Here is a 17,949-nt window from a genome sequence, read left to right as displayed (position 1 = left end):
TTTCTCTACCTCTGGTCCTCCGAACGCTTGCCCTGGCTGCCCGACACCCTTCAGCAGATCGCGATCGACGACGAGGACTGGCAGGCCCTGACCGAGACCGACCAAGGCTCGATCCGCTTTGGCTTCCATCAGCTGGACATCACCGACAAGTCTCCGACGATCACCAAGGCCAACCGGCGAAGCACGGGCGAGGTCTGCCTCCGGTTGGCCTTTGAGGGCCTGCCCCGCGTCCGTCACGTGTCCGTGTGCGCCGTCTGGGAAAAGAAGCCAGAGGAACTGACGGCTCAGCTGTATGCCCAGACGGCGTCTCTCTATCTCGGACAGGCCCTCGAACGGTCCTCGCGACAGCCCGCCAAGGCCAGCGAGGTGCAGCAGCAGGCGATTGAGCTGCTGAAGCCTTGCGGCAATCAAAATGATAAGCTCAATCTGGACAAGATGGAAACCTTGCTGGTCGCTTGTGGTCAGACGTTTTGGGAAGCATGGAACAGTAAGTCACTTGGGCTCATTAGGTTTGGGTTGACAGAGTTATGTAGGTCATGAGGGAGAAGAAGAAGAAGAAGAAGTGGTGGTGATGGAGGAGGAATATGTGTCAGTGATGGATCCCATCCTACTTTCAATCATTCAACATCCAGCACGATGCATCTTTTGTACTCATTCCACTTGTTTTGATGCCAACGTCTTTTTTAAATTTCAAGTGACTTCCATGAACTGGCAGTGTCCTATCTGCTGTGTCAAGATAAGAGGAATTCAGGTAAGACAAAGAAAGAAAAAAAAAAAAAAAAAGATGGGTGGCTTAATCTTTCGGAAAGGACCTTTATATTGACTATCAAACCAAAGTGGCATTAAACAAATATCCAAACCAAGATAGACTATTAAAACAAAAAGACAATACCTACACAACCCCCAGTTTGATTGAATCAAACAATGGAACCAAACGTACACATGAAATCATCACCATTCACGACGAAGGGTCAAAGAGGTTGAAACAAATCTAAAAATAGCATGTGATTGTATAAAAATTCCAATTTTTCTTTTTTTTTTTTTTTCTGTCTTTCTTTACGCTCTCTTTTTTTTTTTTTTTTTTTTTTTTTTTTTTTTTTTTTTTTTTTTTTTTAAAAAAAAAAGTTCCCCGGTTTATAAAAATTGACAGGGGGTTTTCATAGGACAATGAAAAAGCTCTGGACGGGATTGCCAAATCAAATCGTATTGCTTTCAAAAATGAAATTGTTCAGTTGAGGATTACCGTCCCGGAAAAAATTCAATTTCAAATTAGGGAGGCTTTGACCTTGATTGCGGCGGCGGATTTTCCGGACCAAGGGGAAGGTTTATTGCCTGTAAAAAAAATTGTTTTGATTGTAAAACCCCGTTGGCTGCCCCCTCCTTGATATTTGGGAAATGTTTCCAAAGTTAAGCCCAACAAATTTTCAAGTCAACAAGGGTTTTCTTAGCCCAGCTCTTTCTTTTTTCAAGAGGTAAAAAAAAAAAAAAAAACCGAAACCTTGGAATCCGGAAACCTTTTCCCCTTTTTGTAAACAGATGGAGATCTGCTTTTAGAAGTGATGAACTCTTTGCAGATATCAAATATGTATTGAATTTATTTTGTGAGCCTTACTTTCAACTCTTTCAAGTAAATATATATACATCGATAAATAGAAAAAGTTAAAACTTACATTTCAATACAGATTACAGATAAATTGATGGAAGAAAATGTGAATAATCCAGCAGCCATTCAAGTCTTGGCTCGTTCACTCAACTTGTTGATCAAAATCTTTTATGATTTGAACTGTCAAGATTTACCCGAATTCTTTGAAGACAACATGGCGCCTTTTATGAGTCTGTTTGAAAAATACTTGATTTATCAAAACCCATTATTGGTTACGGATGACGATGAGGAAGAAGGTATATTGGAGCAGATCAAGACGAATATCTGCTCTGTTTTGGAATTGTATGGCTCTCGCTATGATGAATCCTTTTCACTCTTGCCTCAATTTGTGCCTATTATTGTCAACCTTCTGACAACGACCGGAAGTGAATTGAAATATGATGGTGTAAGTGACATATTTGAGCATAAAGTGAGGTATGGGTCTTGACTTTTTTTTTGTATAGTTGATCTGTAAGGCCTTTGCAGTGTTGACTATCTTTGTTCGATTGGAAACACTCAAGCCAATTTTTGATAATGAGGATGCATTAAAGAACATGTGCGAAAAGATTGCTCTTCCAAATGTAGTCATTAGAAGTAAGTGACAAGACAGAAAGAAAAAAAAAAAACTTGTATTGACGACTTGTGTTTGATAGCTGTGGATGAGGAACTATTTGAGGATAATCCTATTGAATACATTCGTAGAGATTTGGAAGGATCAGGTAAGGCAATTTTCATAACGTATAAAACGCGGTTCATAACACAATCTCTTCAGACACCGACACGCGTCGTCGTTCTGCTGCGGACTTTATCAAGGGTTTATTGGAACGATATGAGCAAGCAGTAACCAAGATCATGAGTGAGCATATTTACAATTACTTGATGACCTACAACAGCAATCCTACCGAGCACTGGCGATACAAGAACACAGCCATCTTCTTGTCCGTCGCCATCTCTTCTCTTTCATCCACCGCACAACAAGGTGTGACCAAGGTCAATGCCTTGGTGGATGTGATTGATTTCTTCAGTCGACATGTCTTGTGTGATTTACAATCTGACGTCAACAGCGACTTGCCCATCTTGAAGGTGGATGCGATCAAGTATGTGTATACCTTTAGAAACCAGTTGACCAAGGAACAGCTCTTGACTGTCTTTCCTTTGCTTGTCAAGCATCTTGAATCTTCCAACTATGTCGTCCATACCTATGCAGCTATTGCTATCGAACGTATCCTGTTTATTCGCCAAGGAAAACTGATGCTGTAAGTGATGATGAAAAAGAAAACCGCGTTATTTATTTTGTGATTTCATATAGCTTTACCTCTGAAGATATCAAACCTTATGCAGAGACCCTTCTTTCACAGCTTTTCCGATTGATTGAGCAAGGCCAAACACCCGAAAAACTGTCTGAGAACGACTACTTGATGAAGGCCGTGATGCGTGTGATTATTATCAGCCGAAGCGACATGATGCCCTACGTGAACGTGATCATGGGCAAACTGACAGGTATTCTTTCTGTGGTGAGCAAGAATCCTAGTAACCCACGATTCAACCATTACATATTTGAAAGCATTGGTGCCCTGATTCGATTCATTTGCCCTACTTCGCCTGCAGCCCTGACCGAATTTGAAAACATGTGCTTTGGTCCCTTTCAGACCATTCTCTCTCAAGAAGTACAAGAATTTTCACCCTACGTCTTTCAGCTCCTGGCTCAATTGTTGGAGCAGCATAAGGGTACTGAACTGACTGGGTCGTATGTTTCCATCTTGAACCCTATCTTGAATCCTTCCTTATGGGAGCAAGGTAATATTCCTGCGCTTGTCCGTCTTGTCCAAGCTTATTTGGATAAGGGCGTGACGACCATTATGGCCAATAATCAGTTGGAATCCATCTTGGGTATCTTTCAACAAAAGTTGGTTTACTCTAGACAATTTGATCAATATGCCATGCTTTTATTAAGAACCATCACCCTTCGTGTGCCACTGTGAGTCATTGTTGTTGGAGACATGCAAAAGAGACTAATGAGTGATTAGAGCTGTTTTAGGGAAATATTTACCTGCTTTACTTTCTGATGTATTAAAGAGACTTCAAAGCAAGAAGAAGGGAATACATATTCTCTTTGATAGATTTACAAGAAACTTTACTAATTGGATGACGCTTTGTTTCTTGAATGAAAACATGGGTGGACCAGATACGATCGTTCGAGTCTATGATGGATTACAGCCTGGGTAAATAGTAGCCAAAGCATTGAATACAAAAAATTAACTTGTGTAGATTGTTTGGCCAAATAATGAGCTTGTTTGTTTTACCCGATTTAAACAAACTTACTCAACCGGTTGAGAAGAGAACTGGAGCTGCTGGTATCATTCACCTGCTAACTCGCTCTGAATTGATGCTTCAACAACCTTATGTTGATTCACTCTGGTTGAACACCTTATTGGCTCTCTTAAAGTTGATTGAATTACCTTTCCCTCTTGAAGTAGAAGAGTTGGATGAATTATACACCTTTGATTTAGAGGAAGGTGGTTATCAAACCTCGTTTGCCAAGTTAACCACAGCAAATCCTGTCACTGAAGATCCCACAGTCGGCTTGCCTCCAGGACCTGTTTATCTTGCTCAACAATTGGCTCAGTTGCCTCAAGATAGACGTAATGCATTGAAGCATCTGATGGGGCAATCTGAAGAGGCCATGACGTTTTTGCCAAGATATTTTGAGCAAGCAAAGATTCCGTTGATATAATAAAAAGAGAGTATAAAGAGATGTTTAAACTTGAAAAGAAAAGAACAGAATAGAACGTCCCAGGTGTAGGGACAGAAAGCAGGACAGGAAAGGAGGGGGATGTCCAATTTTTTATTATTGAATGAGTAACACTTCTTCTCTTTTAACAAACAAGGCGCAGAGATATCGAGTCTCGAAATAGCGCTGACCTTGGTATGAGCCATCACAATTTCCCACTATGAGGAAGGTTAAAGGATGAAGGCGGTTACCAACAAGAGCTTACCTTGTTCAGTAAATTCGAGACCTAGCCAATCTCCTTGGTCAAAGTGAACTTGACCTATGAATTTGACTGTGCCTATGATCGGTAGTGGTCTCAAGAACAATCTGACTTTGGATCCAATTTGGATTGTGGGCGGAAGAGACGCAGCATTCCTTTGGAAGTGGATCCACCTGAAAAAGGTGTCTTTGGAGATCAAGAACCAGTTCTCAGGTAAAGACCAGCGTCTCTGTCGGACGAGGATAGAAGTGGGTCTTGATGGAGGAGGAGGCAAGAGAAAGGTCACTCGGGAAGCTCTGCATGTGTCCGCAGGCGCTTGAGTGCACAGGTCGGACAAGGCGGGTGTGGAGGCATTGTTGAACAAGAGACGGTGGGTGGCCAGGACTGGAAGCAGATCACCTGTGGATTGCGTTCTTCTTAAACGCTTCCTTCTTGAATGTTTATTCATGCAAAGAGAAGAGGGATGAAAATTTGAAAGCGATGAATGTTTTATTCGATACGATTTTTTGCAGTGTGGGGAATTTTTCTGCTTTCATACATCACTGAAATAGCCAAATTAAGCAAAAGGAAAATATTTGACAGAAAAAGAACTAGTTTCAATTAATTAATTTAAAAAACATGCGGGACTTTCTTCATTTAAAATGTGTAAAAGGGAAAAAAAAAAAATAAGGGGGGAACAAGTTGTTCAACTTCAATTTTAAGAGAAAAAACATCTTGCTGATTCATTCTTCCCCTTTCTCCTCATTCGACGTTTTAAATTGAGTTTTTTTAGCATTTTTTAGATGTTTGGTTTTTATCCGATACTTTCCATCGTCATGACCCGTACCACAAACAGGATTGAAGTTCACTCATGCAATCCATCATCAAAGGCACCTTGACTCCTAACTCCCCCCTCTCTCTTTCAACCTGACCCATCGTATGCCGCACACAAAAAAAAAAACCTTAATGAGTGGAGATTGGAATAAAGCACGGATTTTGACCTTTTATAGACAATCGTCGTCTTTATTGACAAAGATGGAAGACGTTCTCTCTTCAACCCCTTTTTCTTTCTCCTAGAATCTGTGTTCATGACTTCCCAAGCAGGTCATTACTGCATTTGTTCAAATAGCATCCATCGTCATCCATGGTGTATGATCCGTCTTTGGTGCACATCGCGCATCCTCTATCTGGTCTCTCTCTTTAGGTTTCATGGATGATCTCTTTTGCTTTCAGGCCTGTGTATGACACCGTGTTGGATGAAAGAAATCGGGAAGGTTCAAATGAATGGTAGAAAAAGCATCCTAGCCTATAAGCCATCGATGCATCAAAGGGGGGGCAGACACTCCTTGGATCATGTCGCTTTGTCTAGCTAGTCCATACCAGTTACAAAATAACCACGTCTTAAGCTAGGGTGAAAGATGAGCGATTTGTATTTTTTTTTTAAAAAAAAAGGTGCTACCACGATTTTAATGCATGAAGCAAGCCTTTGGGACATCTTTTCAGATTTGAATAGAGTGATGAACTTGTAACTCGAATCTCTCAAGGGATGATAATCCCTTCCTGCTGGTAATTTCTCATGATGACTCTTTTCAGTATGAAATAAACTCTTGTTTTTCTCTGCTCTATCGAGTCCTGCCTCTCTTTACTGCAGAGGTCCGTTTTTATATTCAGCATCATGGTTGATATAAAGTCCATTTTTGTATGAAATGTTGCAAAGAGAGGTTACTATAGCCAAAGTCAGATTGAAACAAAGAAACTATGACCTTTGTTGTCTACCACTGAACACCTATGCTACCCTCATTGTGTAATCAGAGAGCACGTTTATAATGAGATGTAAATAAGAATGGTGCTACTACCCTCTGTGCTTACCTCTCTTTCCTTATATGACCAATTTTGTAACTGAATCAAAACGTTGAATGCTGTGATTTGATGGTATGAATAATAAACGCCAAGACATCTCATGCTGGTCTCTATCCCTGAAAACATGCTGTAAAGAAAATGAGGGACGATTGAGAGGCTCACGACTCTTGTATTCAGTGGAACAGTGCTAGTAGAAATCGTCTTGTTTGAAAGTCTGTAAAATTCAGTGAAAAAGAACGGTATGAAAGAGGATAACTCTGAAGCTCTACTTGGTGTCTTTCATCCACTTGATTGAATAAAGTCAATTGACAATCCTCAAGTTTTCAAAGGCTTGTCTCCATATCGCAAAGAAATTGTATCATCAAACATAAGAGATCACCCATAAACTGAATGCTTCTGAAAATCAAATCACAAAAGATCAAGCACTGTCTTACAAACTTTTTTTTTTGCAAATAAGTATTGAAATGAGACAGATAAAAGAAATAAGAAAAAAATAAACCTGATGACATCTGTAAAAGTAGAAATACTGTAGCCAGCGTACTTCAAAAAAAAACTCATGAAACATAATTAGCGTTCTTTAAAAAAAGGCGCTCGGTTCACTTTGAGGGGGAATGTAACGCAAGATGATTATAGACAGGTTAACAAATAAAATAAATTTACAATTACTCTTATTTCTTCTTTTTTAAAAAAGAAAAGAAAGTGTTTTCTAAAAATAAAAGGCATTCATAGCAAAACTTTTTATATACAAAAAAGCAATCAAACCCATGATAGATCAATGCTCCTTCTTAAAGTCAAGGAGAAGTAGAAAAGGGTATTTTATGATTGTATCACACGCCTACTCCTTCTCTCTCTTTCTCTCTCTCCTCTGTCTCGTCATCCTCTTTCCCACGCTCTAGTTTATTTGAACGCGTACCTGCAGAAATTCAAACAAGTAAAGAGTTTCACTATTTTCCCTTGCATGTCGAAAGATTTTATAAAAGTTGAATGGAAAATTCAGATATAGTAAGCATTTCCATATAGAATGATTGTGTAAGGAAGAAAGGAAAAAAAAAAGTACAAGTTATAAAAAAGTAACAGTGCTCGGAGTCATAATTGGTTCACCCATCGAGACAAAAAAAAAAAAAAAAAGCTTATGTGGCCACTGATAAAAATCCTTTCTCCCTTTAAACTGAGTCTATAAAAAAGACTTGAATTTTTTTTTTCTTTTTTTTTTTTGTTTTTTCTCTCTTTTTCTTCTTCTTCTCTCCTTTTATATACAAAATTATTATAATTTACAGCTTGTAATGAATTATTCACAAAATTACGATAATCTACCAGAGAATACTACTTTATCTACCAATTCAAATGAGTTTCACCCATACCAGGTATTAACAGATACTACTAGACAAGACATATCTCCCTTGGTCTTTCACAACAATTTGATTTCCACTCGTCCTCCTTCAGAACCATGGAATAATAATAATAACAATAATGAATCACATGTGGATTTGGCGTCTCCTTCTAGGGAGCTGTCAGTTTCGCAACGTGGTGTAGCTGGATTCGTGGCAAAACTTTACCAGTAAAATAAAAGAGAGCGTCTGTTGATATAAAAAAAGATCTAAATGTCCATTCTTTCTAGATGCTTACAAGCTCCTGATAGTGAACAAAGATATGCAAGGTGGTGTACACGTCAAGGCAGAGATATGTTTGTTATTGAATGTATTCCAGGTAATAAAAAAAAAAATCAATTTGTTCTCCTATTCATCCTTATAATTAGAGTTCACTCAAACTGTATTACCGCGTCTTTTTAAGCATTGTAAATTTCAATCTTTTGTACGCCAGTTGAATGTAAATGCAAACCAAACCTTATTTCTTTGTACTAAAACTCATTCTAGATCTATGGTTTTCAAAGAGATACGGACGCCAGAAAGACCAAAGATAGCAAAGACAAAGAATCCTGCCGCTGGTTTCACCCATTTTTCCGACCTGATCGTCGTGATATGCTTCACATGATTCGAAGAAAGGCAGCAAAGAGCACAAGAAGGAGACAGGTCAAAGAAGAAGATTCAGAGACAATTTTGAAAATGGAAGGTGAAGAAGACTCTGGTGAGGACGACCTGACTGACCATCGTCGTTCGTCCTCCTCAGCCTCCTCTGTCCACGTCCTGGATTATGCCTCTCCGCCTCTGTCAGCAACGAACCCTTTGCTACACCTGACGACGCCCTTGGCTGAACCACAGCACCCCATCAACGAATTTGAACCGTTTGTTGAATCAGACAACAATGAAAATGAGCAGGATGACTTGGCCATACGACTCTTTGAGGCAGAACAACGCTTTGAAAAGATGGAAACTTACTATCGATCCAAGATTACAGAACAGCAGTTGCGTATACAAGCCCTGGAAAACGCCTTTTGTTTTCCAGATGTGAAACCCAACACAGGTTACATCAGCACAATGTGTCCCAGTAGCTCCAACTCGTATTATAATCAACCTCCTTACACTATGACTCCTCTTCAGTTTAATAATAGCATGTTACCAGAAAACCATCCAGAACATAATAATCACAGCAATCACAGTTGGATACCCAGTAGTTTTACATCTGGATCAATGCATAACGCCAAACAATAAGAGGGGCGATTAGAAATTTATACATACACCTTCCATTCTCCCTTTACCTCCCCTTTCTTTTCTGTATATTTCAATTATGTAGTTTCTCTTTTATTTTTTACGCAAAGAATCATAATACGCCATATTGTTATTATACTCCTATCATTTTTTATAAGATTTACCCTTCTCTTTCACTCTCCAATACCAAAAAAAAAAAATTAAGCATACACACACATACACATACCAAAAAAAAAATTACATATCACACAATAAATATGCATTGAACTATTATCCACTGTTTGTTAAACTTACAAGCTTTTTTTTTTTTTTTACATGAGACATTGGCCTAGTCTTTAGTACAACATGGTAAATGTGGGTCTACATCAATGTTATAACTTTTAAAACTCAATTTCTGTTAATAGAAATCACTATTTCTTTGGGTTATACAATCTATATTTATACACTCAGGAGAAAAGAAAGAAAGAAAGGGGAAGAAAGTGATAAGGGTTAAAAACGTGTATTTAGTGACAAGGGGGGGGGAGGGGAATCCCATGCAGAAAGGGACATTGTGAATTGACGATGCTCTGTTTGTGCAATAGACTCCTGATGAACCCATATCGATATACGAATGGATCACCTTTTCAAGAAAAAAAGTTTTTTTGGGACTGTGTTTTCGACAATCCCGAAAATCATGGTGACCTACTGAGATTCTTTTTGTCCGTGCCACTGAATGGATAAAAATATAGGCGTTTCTCTCTCTCGCTCTCTTTGTTCTCCTTAATTTTAACTTTTGAACAAATAGAAACATTGTAAATTGATTCAATTTCCTTTTTCTCTCTTTTTCTAAACTTTTAAAGTAGGTCTGTGTATGCAATAAAATTTAATTTTGCGATACTCTCAGAATTTAAATCCCAGTTCAAAAGTGACCCAGTCCTCTCAGGGAAAAAAAAAAAAAAAAAATGGCATTCTTTTAAAGGAGAATAAAAAAAAAAAGAGGGCAGAACCTATTTTTATGTTTGTCCTTTTTGGCCTGTAACAATGTGTCTTTTTTGAACTCGTATTGTCAATAAGAAAAACCAAGTTGGATACGGAGTTCATCAAGAAGCCCAAAAGTCCTGCAGCTCATTTAAACGATTTGTTTATGAAACACTTCGCTCATTGAAAAAGCAGCCGTTTTTTTTTTATTATTCGGATGGTTCAGCTTTAATCTTTGAAAAATTTTAAACTCTTTCAAGCATCCTTGTTTACCTCACTGCTTCTCCTTTCTGATTGTGAGCTATGTTATAGATTATCGACTTTCTTTTTCGACAGTTGATTTAGTTTGTAACCAGAATTCTTGAATAAGATTCAGGGGGGGGGTAACCCTGTTTTTTATATTTCATGTTCACGTTTTTTTTTTTTTTTTCTGCGTAGATTTCTATTTGGCTTTTACGATAAGGGAAGTTGGGGTGATGTCTGTCTACAGTGCTTATAAGACTGAGTCTATTCCTTTGTTTTTCACGGTTTACTTTTGTTTGGCTTCTTGTTTTACAAATAGCGTTGAAGGTTGTCGTTGGTTTCTTTTTACTGAAGAAGGAATTATCTTTTTATGAAACAAAGTGGACATTGAACTGCTGAAAGAGAACAAGATGACATGCGTAGGACGAGAGCACTCGCATGGGTGTCAATAAGGGTTACAAACGAGCTTTGTGCATGAGGGAAGCAATCCAAAGAGGGGATGGATCAAGATCACAAGCCAAAATCATCAAGCAAGCTCAAATCCATGGCTTTTCATCAGCAGACACAATCTATCAAACAAACAAAAAAATCTATACCTCAACTCCTATTGAAACCAGTGGATGTCAATGGTAACAAAATGCTTTCTTGCTAGACAGGCATGTCGGATCATGATATCCGATTTAAAAAAAAAATAGGTTGGTTTGTCACTCAACTCTTGTATTGTTTGATGTACTCATACCGCCCCCCCTTTTTTTTTATTTATGTTTTTTGCTTTTAAAAGTAAGAATATCAAACAGAATCGTGCAAGAAAATAAGCTTTTTGAAGAGGACGGTGTGCCATTCATTGAATCCCCGATATTATACAAAAAATAGAGTTCTAGAACTGAGCCAGGATGTTTTCTATCACGATCGGAATCTCAAGTGTTGGCAAAACACGTTTGTGGTTCATTTTATATACGGGCCAAGGTGTTTTTTAGCAGGTCCGTACTTGACACACGCGTCTTTGATCACCAAGTCAGGTCGATAGACAGAGCGAGGCGCGTTGGACGATGAAAAACCTCAGTGACGCGTGAGACGAGGTGGGGTCGGATAAGAAGAGGCTCTGGTTGAGATGGTGCGATCTAAAAAATCATGTTGAACAAATTGCAATTTTATCTTCTAAAGAAGAGAGCGTATGACCAACACGTATTGTGTAATTATCCATTCTTTGTTAAAATGACTATGTTTCATGATGTCTTCTTGAAGCAATGTATTTTATTTCGGCATTATTGTTGTGTCACCTTGATTCAGTGAAAGCAAGAAGTTTTGACTATTTTTGTACAATCCATGGAACAATTTCATCTGTTTTTTTTTTTTTTTTTTTCAGCACGGACTTTTTTTTTTTGTGTGTGATAACATTCTTTTAATTTTTTAACAAATCCACGGTTCAATGAACGAATACGATTGTTACCAAAACAATAAAATCGGTATTCATGATCCATTGTAAATGATTGACAAGTAAGCATAAAGACACTCTTCTAGACTTTTTCTTTTTTTTTTTTGCACGCATTTTTTGCTTGTTTTCATTTGTATTCAAAGCCTGTTGCTTTATAGTGCTGTCGCTTGTTACTTTTTCCCTTTTGTAAAAAAATCACGCATCTAAAATTCATTTCAAATGCCGCCCTTTTTTCTCCATTATGTAAAAAAAGGGGTTATAAAAAAGGAAAGGATCGTTTTTTTAAAGTAGACAAACAGTTTTGATGAATACAAGGACTAGGACAACCAGGGAAAGGGTATAGACGTGGGTTACAATGTGGATGAAGCGTACAATGAAAACCTCTGATGATTTGAAGTCATTCTGTTGTTGAAACGCCTTTGATTCTACTAGCATGGGTCAATTGGAAGGAGGTTGTGGAATGACACAAGAAAAGGATATTTGACTGAGTACCATTCTGCAAATGCAATCATTTTTTTTTTAAATGACACTCTTGTATTGAAACTCAACATTGAAATATGTTAAAAACAACGATTGACTTTGATTTAAAGAGTCGTTTGCTGAATTTCACAAAGATGGATTCCAGAACAAAACATGTTCAATCCTTCATTTAATGAAGAACCAACTCGAATCGTGTAACGCGATGAAGATAGTTGGAGGTAAGGTACAGCATCTCTTTTATTCTTTGAGCAACCTTGTACATTCTATCCAGTGGCTGCTGAATGAAAACAGAGTGAGCAAAAGACGCCGACGAATCAATTCCTTGGCCCCCCCTTTGGACTCGATGATTTTCCATCTAAAAGTGGCTCATCGAACCACAAGAGCCCCTCCTCCTTCCGAAATCCTCTGGATCCTCCTGTTACCACTTATTATGAGTCAATTTATCGAGTTTCCTAATGGAGTTTTTTTCGAGATTTGGTGGTTTCCATGAACCGAACACAGACTAGGTCATTCTCAGCCGTAACTTGATTTCATCATGGTGATCCCATCGCTGAAATGAGGGGAGTCGATGCCCCTTGATCGATTTTGACAGAGATCATCACTGCCTTCTTTTTTACAGCGTATCATGGCACTTTACCTCTCGATTGCTTCCGACACCCCCCCCCCTCCTTTGTTTCAATGCCATCGGTCAATTGTTTCGTTTTCTTCATCACTCCGAAGCTCGTGTATCATCGGATATGGATCCACGTTCAACAAACTAGGTCGGTTGCTGCCGATGTACCAATCATACCCCTCTCTTGCTCCTCAAGCAACCATGGATGTCACTCGTCCTTACATTGGTGTCTACTCATCAGGTAGCACCCAGCGATATTTGTCAAACACATCTAGAGTTATTTCACATGTGCCAGGTTGCTTCATTCAGAAAGTAAGAAAAACGACTTTTTCAAAAGTACATGAACAAAAGTTGGAGAGAACAGATCAAGTCTCTCTTCTGAAGTCTTGTCCAAGACTTTGGAACGCGAGATAGAAAGGGAACTTGGGTCGATTTGGGGTTTGGTCAACGGAGAGAGAGAGGGGAGGTGCTGATGTTTAGGTAGGCATTCCAAAAAGGAAAAACGGGTAAGGGTTTCCAGAGTGTCAGACTACACAAAAAGGGCACGCTTGCTCAATACCGCAGTGGATGATGTCAGTCGTTCATTTACTTTCTCTCCACCCTTACCGTCCCATCCCTGAACTGCCCGCCTGCATCTGTCTTTTGGATGTCTTCAAGCAGCCAACCTCCTTTCAAGTCTTTTTTTTTTGTTTTTTGCTGCTCCAAAAAGTCGATGCACCCATCGATTGCATGCATCACCCAAAATAAACTGTGGGATAGAAAGAACACAATCTCTTGGCGACAAAATAAGGTTTTGCCTGGTTTCTCTTGTAGGCTACACAAGCGGGCGTGAGGATTTGTGGGCATGGTCAATGGCATGGCTTGAACCCAAGAGAAGGGGAGGAAATACGCCCAGGGGGAATGGATGGGTAAAGTGAAAAGAGAGAGAGAGAGAAGGATGAAAAAGTTGAATGTTCCTTATAAGTCATCAGTTGTACAATGTGAGAAACACCCCCCCTCCTGGTTTTATTAAAATCCGCTCTTTTTTTAATCCCTGAATGAAATGAATGTAACTTTTAAGGTTTCTTTGCTGTGCTTCACTGGCCAATGGAGTAGATGAAAACAGGGTCCGTGCGCTCAGTGAAAGGATGATGTAACTCTGAAAAGTTTCCCTGAATCCAAACAGTCCGTAATCCATCCTTCCACTCTTTCAAGAGGAAGAAGAAAGGGCCAGTGTCTCGAATGACTGGATTGGTCAGAATCGATTTACAAAAAAGGAATGTATTCCTCTTTTGTAAGACAGGGTTGGGTCACCTTGCGTGATAGCCCAATCTTGTTCACAGTGAGTTTGATTGGATAAACCATGCTACTGTCCTCAGAGATGGAATGGGCTCCAAAAGGAAAACCAAATGGGACTGACAAGCCATTGCCAAGACTCTTTAGCATACCTTTTTTTTAATTGAATAAATGAGTTATGGCAAGTGGTCTATCAAAGTGAAGCTTCTATTGTTCAAAATACGTTTTTCATATCAGAGATTGACTGCAATATAAATTTAAGGATATCTAAAGCTAAAGGTTGTAAGCTCCATCTCTTTTCTATGCAAACATTTCAATTCTTACCTGGTGATTTGATCTTGTATCACTTGATTTTTATTGGTCATGAACATGGGCTATTTTTCCATATTTATTATGAAATGGATCATTCCACATCATCTACTGAAAGCCTCACTACGGACAGAATCGTTTCATGAACACCAGTTTATTCATCCATGAAACCAATAAACTCAAATGATCATTGAAACTATGGTTCAGTCTTTCCTTGGATAGGAATAAAGAGTGTTTGCAAACTGTAATATACACCTGTGATACCATGTCTTGATGATACAATCACTTCTAACACGAGCAGTTTTCTCTCACAAAGTACACCAGTAGAAAATAAATACCTTCTTCAAGGCTTGAATAAACACATGGAAGATTAAAATGACATGATATCATAGACAAGAAGGACTGCTTTTAAACCATACACTGGTCTCAATAGCACCTTTCGTCGCACTGGACTCGAATGAAAGCAGTGGATGTGAATGACCTCTTTCAGATGTATACATGAAATCAGACAATAAGCTTGGCAGATGAAATGATGGAGGTACAAAGGTTCAACATGAACCTCTTGGCTGTGACATGATCTTGTGTGTAATGATGTGAAAAGAGAAAGCTATGGAAACCCCATCGCTTTTCTTTGATTTTTATTCTGTATGAAGCAGTGAAATCAATTCAGCTTCCTTTTGGTTTTGTGAATCGGCTTCATTAAAGAAGGTAGGCAAACTTTTTATTCAATTGAAATCAGTGCTATCTTTAGACAATTCATCAATCATAGTTTGATGATGGATTGAAAAAGAAGTTAACGTGTTGACAGTACAGTTTCATGATCCAAAAAGCTTCCTATTTTAAAACGCTTGATCTCGGGATGTAAGCAATACTTTTTATTTCAGCAAATGAACAAGTAGACTGTCTAATGAATACTTTTTTGATTGAATATGTAAACCTAACTCAAGAAGGAATGGACTTTACTATTTCTATCTTACCTTTTGCTTTGTAATTTCCATTTGAAGATGTGTACAACGATTTCAATTATTAAAAAGTAACGTACGACATGTAGCTTATAAATCATTTGTCATCTTCTTTGGTTGTATACCATCAGACTATTGCTACATCAAACATAATTCCTGAATATTCAGTGCACTATGTCGCCATCTTTAAAGTATGCATTGATCGCTATCATTTAATTAATTTGTCTTTATTTTATTTTTCGAGATTTAATTGAAAAAAAAGAAATTAAAGGCCCTGAGACTGAGAAATTTTGGATTCCGAAAAGAGGGAGAGAATAAGTCCCTTTTTTTTAATAAAGCAAATGATGACAAGGGTCATTTATAAAAGCAAGCAATGTAATGGCTTTCAAGTCATTCATACGTACCTTATTGCATATTTTTGCTATTCTTGATGATAGCATTTCTTTTAGCAGTCCAGACCTTTTGATTTACTTTGACGCAATTTTAATCATCTCATCCATAGAGACAGCTGATGCTATTCTATATTGTGTTGAAATGTAACATGGACAGATATTCCTTTAGTTGATTCTCCTTTTATAGACATCATCTGCATATTCAATCATCTTCAACTTCTTTGCAAAACGCAACCGTTGTCTCGAGAAAAATGAAGAGAAGGATGTTCTCGGTGTGCTTGTTAAGAAGTATGTTCCTTTAATCTTGACGCGTTTGTACTTTGTTTCTGCAGTCTTCAAAAGCAGAGCCTTGTTCTCATCATCTCTGTATTGCTTCACTGGCCAATAAATAAATATGAAGCCAATTTTTCTCGCATCTCCCACCATTTTCATGGCAAGATTGATTTTTTAAATTGAAAAAAAAAAAAGAAATTCTCAATCTGCTGATCTGGACACGCTTGATTCTTTCCTCTTCCTTTTGGTTTTTTATTTTATGTCTTTGGAGTATTTGTTATTTAATAGTGGCTACAGCAACTTCAAGCCAATCCTTCTCTTTCATTGTAGACGCTTTTTTTTTAAAAAAAAACTAGAAAAAGACACCAAAACAAAATGAAATGAGGAGCCCATCCTCTCTGCACCTTTTTTTCTTTTCGAAATCCGAAATTTCTCAGTCTCAGGGCCTTTGGTTTCTTATTTTGGAAATAGATTTTTTCCAATAAATTCCGGAACTACTAGAATGAAATCAACAACTTGACCTTTTATTTCATTCCCAGACCTTATTTTATGGGCTGCAGTCTACTGTACTCACCTGATCCCATAAAAAAGAATGACTTTTTTTTTTTATCTCGTGTCTTGCGTGTGAGAGAAACATGCTATTTTTTTTTTCTTTGTTTGGCAGAGTACAAAAATCATTTTAGTTCATTTCGCCATCTTCTCGCCTGACAACTGACAAATACATATTTTTGATAACAAGCCATGTCTCTCTTTGGCAGTTTTTTTTTTTAAAAAAAAAATTGAACACAAATCATTTTTACACTCTTGCCTATCATCTTATTTAGTCCACAAGATCTTTCAAGTAGATAAAAAGCTGTCATAGATGATGTCGTACAGCTTGTCCAAGGTATGTCTTTGAGGAACAAAGAAAAAAAAAAGAGGTCTGTGGATGTGACAAACAAGAACTCAAATTAATTCATGATGAGCTAGTGAGATGAACAGACAGTATACAAAGTTGTGTATATCACTGGATATGGGATGAAGAGAGAGAAAGGATACGGGCAATTGCTATTAAATTTAGACAAGGAGCACGGCAGCGAGCATAGCCTATTTTGGACAATTGTTGTCGGAAAATGAAATGACTGTCAGAAAACTGGAATATAAAGTAACCGAAAGAGAAAAGAGGTTAGATGAGTCCATTTTGGCCTCAAGTTCTAAATTTGATAAAAAACAAGTTGTATACTTTCTAGACATGATTCATCGTGGTTCATGAACTTTGAAAGCTAGTTTGAAAAAATAATGAACAGATAACGAAAATAATGAATAAACAATAAAGTATTTGTCCCACAGAAGAAGCAGGGGGAAAAGGCCCCTTTTTACCTTTTTTTAAAGAAAAAAAGTGCACATGTAACAACCAATGACAAGAAAAGGCAGAAAGAAGCGGGGTGGTTGAACCAAAAGGTTGCTTGTTCTTTCCTAAACAATGTATTTTTAATTTTTGTACACCATGAAAAGAGAGAGAGAGAGAGAGAGAGAGAGAGAGAGAGAGAGAGAGAGAGAGAGAAATACAAAGAAATGCTACTCTAGTTTTTATGGATTAGGATATCTATAGAAATAAGTAACGACTGTCATTAACAAAAACGTAATTAAAATAACAATGAACAAAACTACTCGTACCACACGAAATAGAATGATATAAACGCACTGACGCTACACGTGGTATGTGCAAGCTATCGGTTTACAGACAAGGATGCCTTATTCCCTTTTTAAAAGAGTGATCGAAGCTCATAGACAAAAGAACAATGCTGGGCGTGGAAGGGGGTAGTTTAGGATTCGGTCGTACAACATACTGACCTCACTAAGCCGTTATTATTGGAGAAGTTTCAAATATAAAGTAAAGGGTAAAAGACTCATAAAACAGGCAGCACAGACGATCGTATTTAGTATTTTCTCT

At 38.0% G+C, this 17,949-nt stretch overlaps 3 protein-coding genes across 3 annotated transcripts; 2 read left to right on the top strand and 1 right to left on the bottom strand.

The window, feature by feature from the left end:
• Positions 1-1,697: 1,697 nt before the first annotated feature.
• On the top strand, positions 1,698-4,376 carry RO3G_06017 (uncharacterized protein; the record flags this gene model as incomplete). Its single annotated transcript, XM_067660607.1, has 8 exons — positions 1,698-2,048; positions 2,107-2,236; positions 2,296-2,361; positions 2,415-2,898; positions 2,952-3,142; positions 3,251-3,620; positions 3,763-3,864; positions 3,911-4,376. 8 exons carry the CDS (start codon positions 1,698-1,700, stop codon positions 4,374-4,376), a joined length of 2,160 nt encoding a protein of 719 aa, XP_067516708.1.
• Positions 4,377-4,490: 114 nt separating this feature from the next.
• Positions 4,491-5,080, bottom strand: RO3G_06016 (uncharacterized protein; the record flags this gene model as incomplete). The annotated part of the gene is made up of 2 exons (XM_067660606.1): positions 4,491-4,591; positions 4,639-5,080. The coding sequence occupies 2 exons, from the start codon at positions 5,078-5,080 to the stop codon at positions 4,491-4,493; spliced, it is 543 nt and encodes a 180-aa protein (XP_067516707.1).
• Positions 5,081-8,121: 3,041 nt separating this feature from the next.
• RO3G_06015 (uncharacterized protein) lies at positions 8,122-9,080 on the top strand (the record flags this gene model as incomplete). Its single annotated transcript, XM_067660605.1, has 2 exons — positions 8,122-8,178; positions 8,346-9,080. The coding sequence occupies 2 exons, from the start codon at positions 8,122-8,124 to the stop codon at positions 9,078-9,080; spliced, it is 792 nt and encodes a 263-aa protein (XP_067516706.1).
• Between the last annotated feature and the right edge of the window lie 8,869 nt (positions 9,081-17,949).

This window comes from Rhizopus delemar, genomic scaffold (assembly GCF_000149305.1).
Source record: "Rhizopus delemar RA 99-880 supercont3.4 genomic scaffold, whole genome shotgun sequence".
NCBI lineage: Eukaryota > Fungi > Mucoromycota > Mucoromycetes > Mucorales > Rhizopodaceae > Rhizopus > Rhizopus delemar.
The sequence above is the reverse complement of the archived record's forward strand: the minus strand, read 5'-3'. Positions and strand labels throughout refer to the sequence as shown.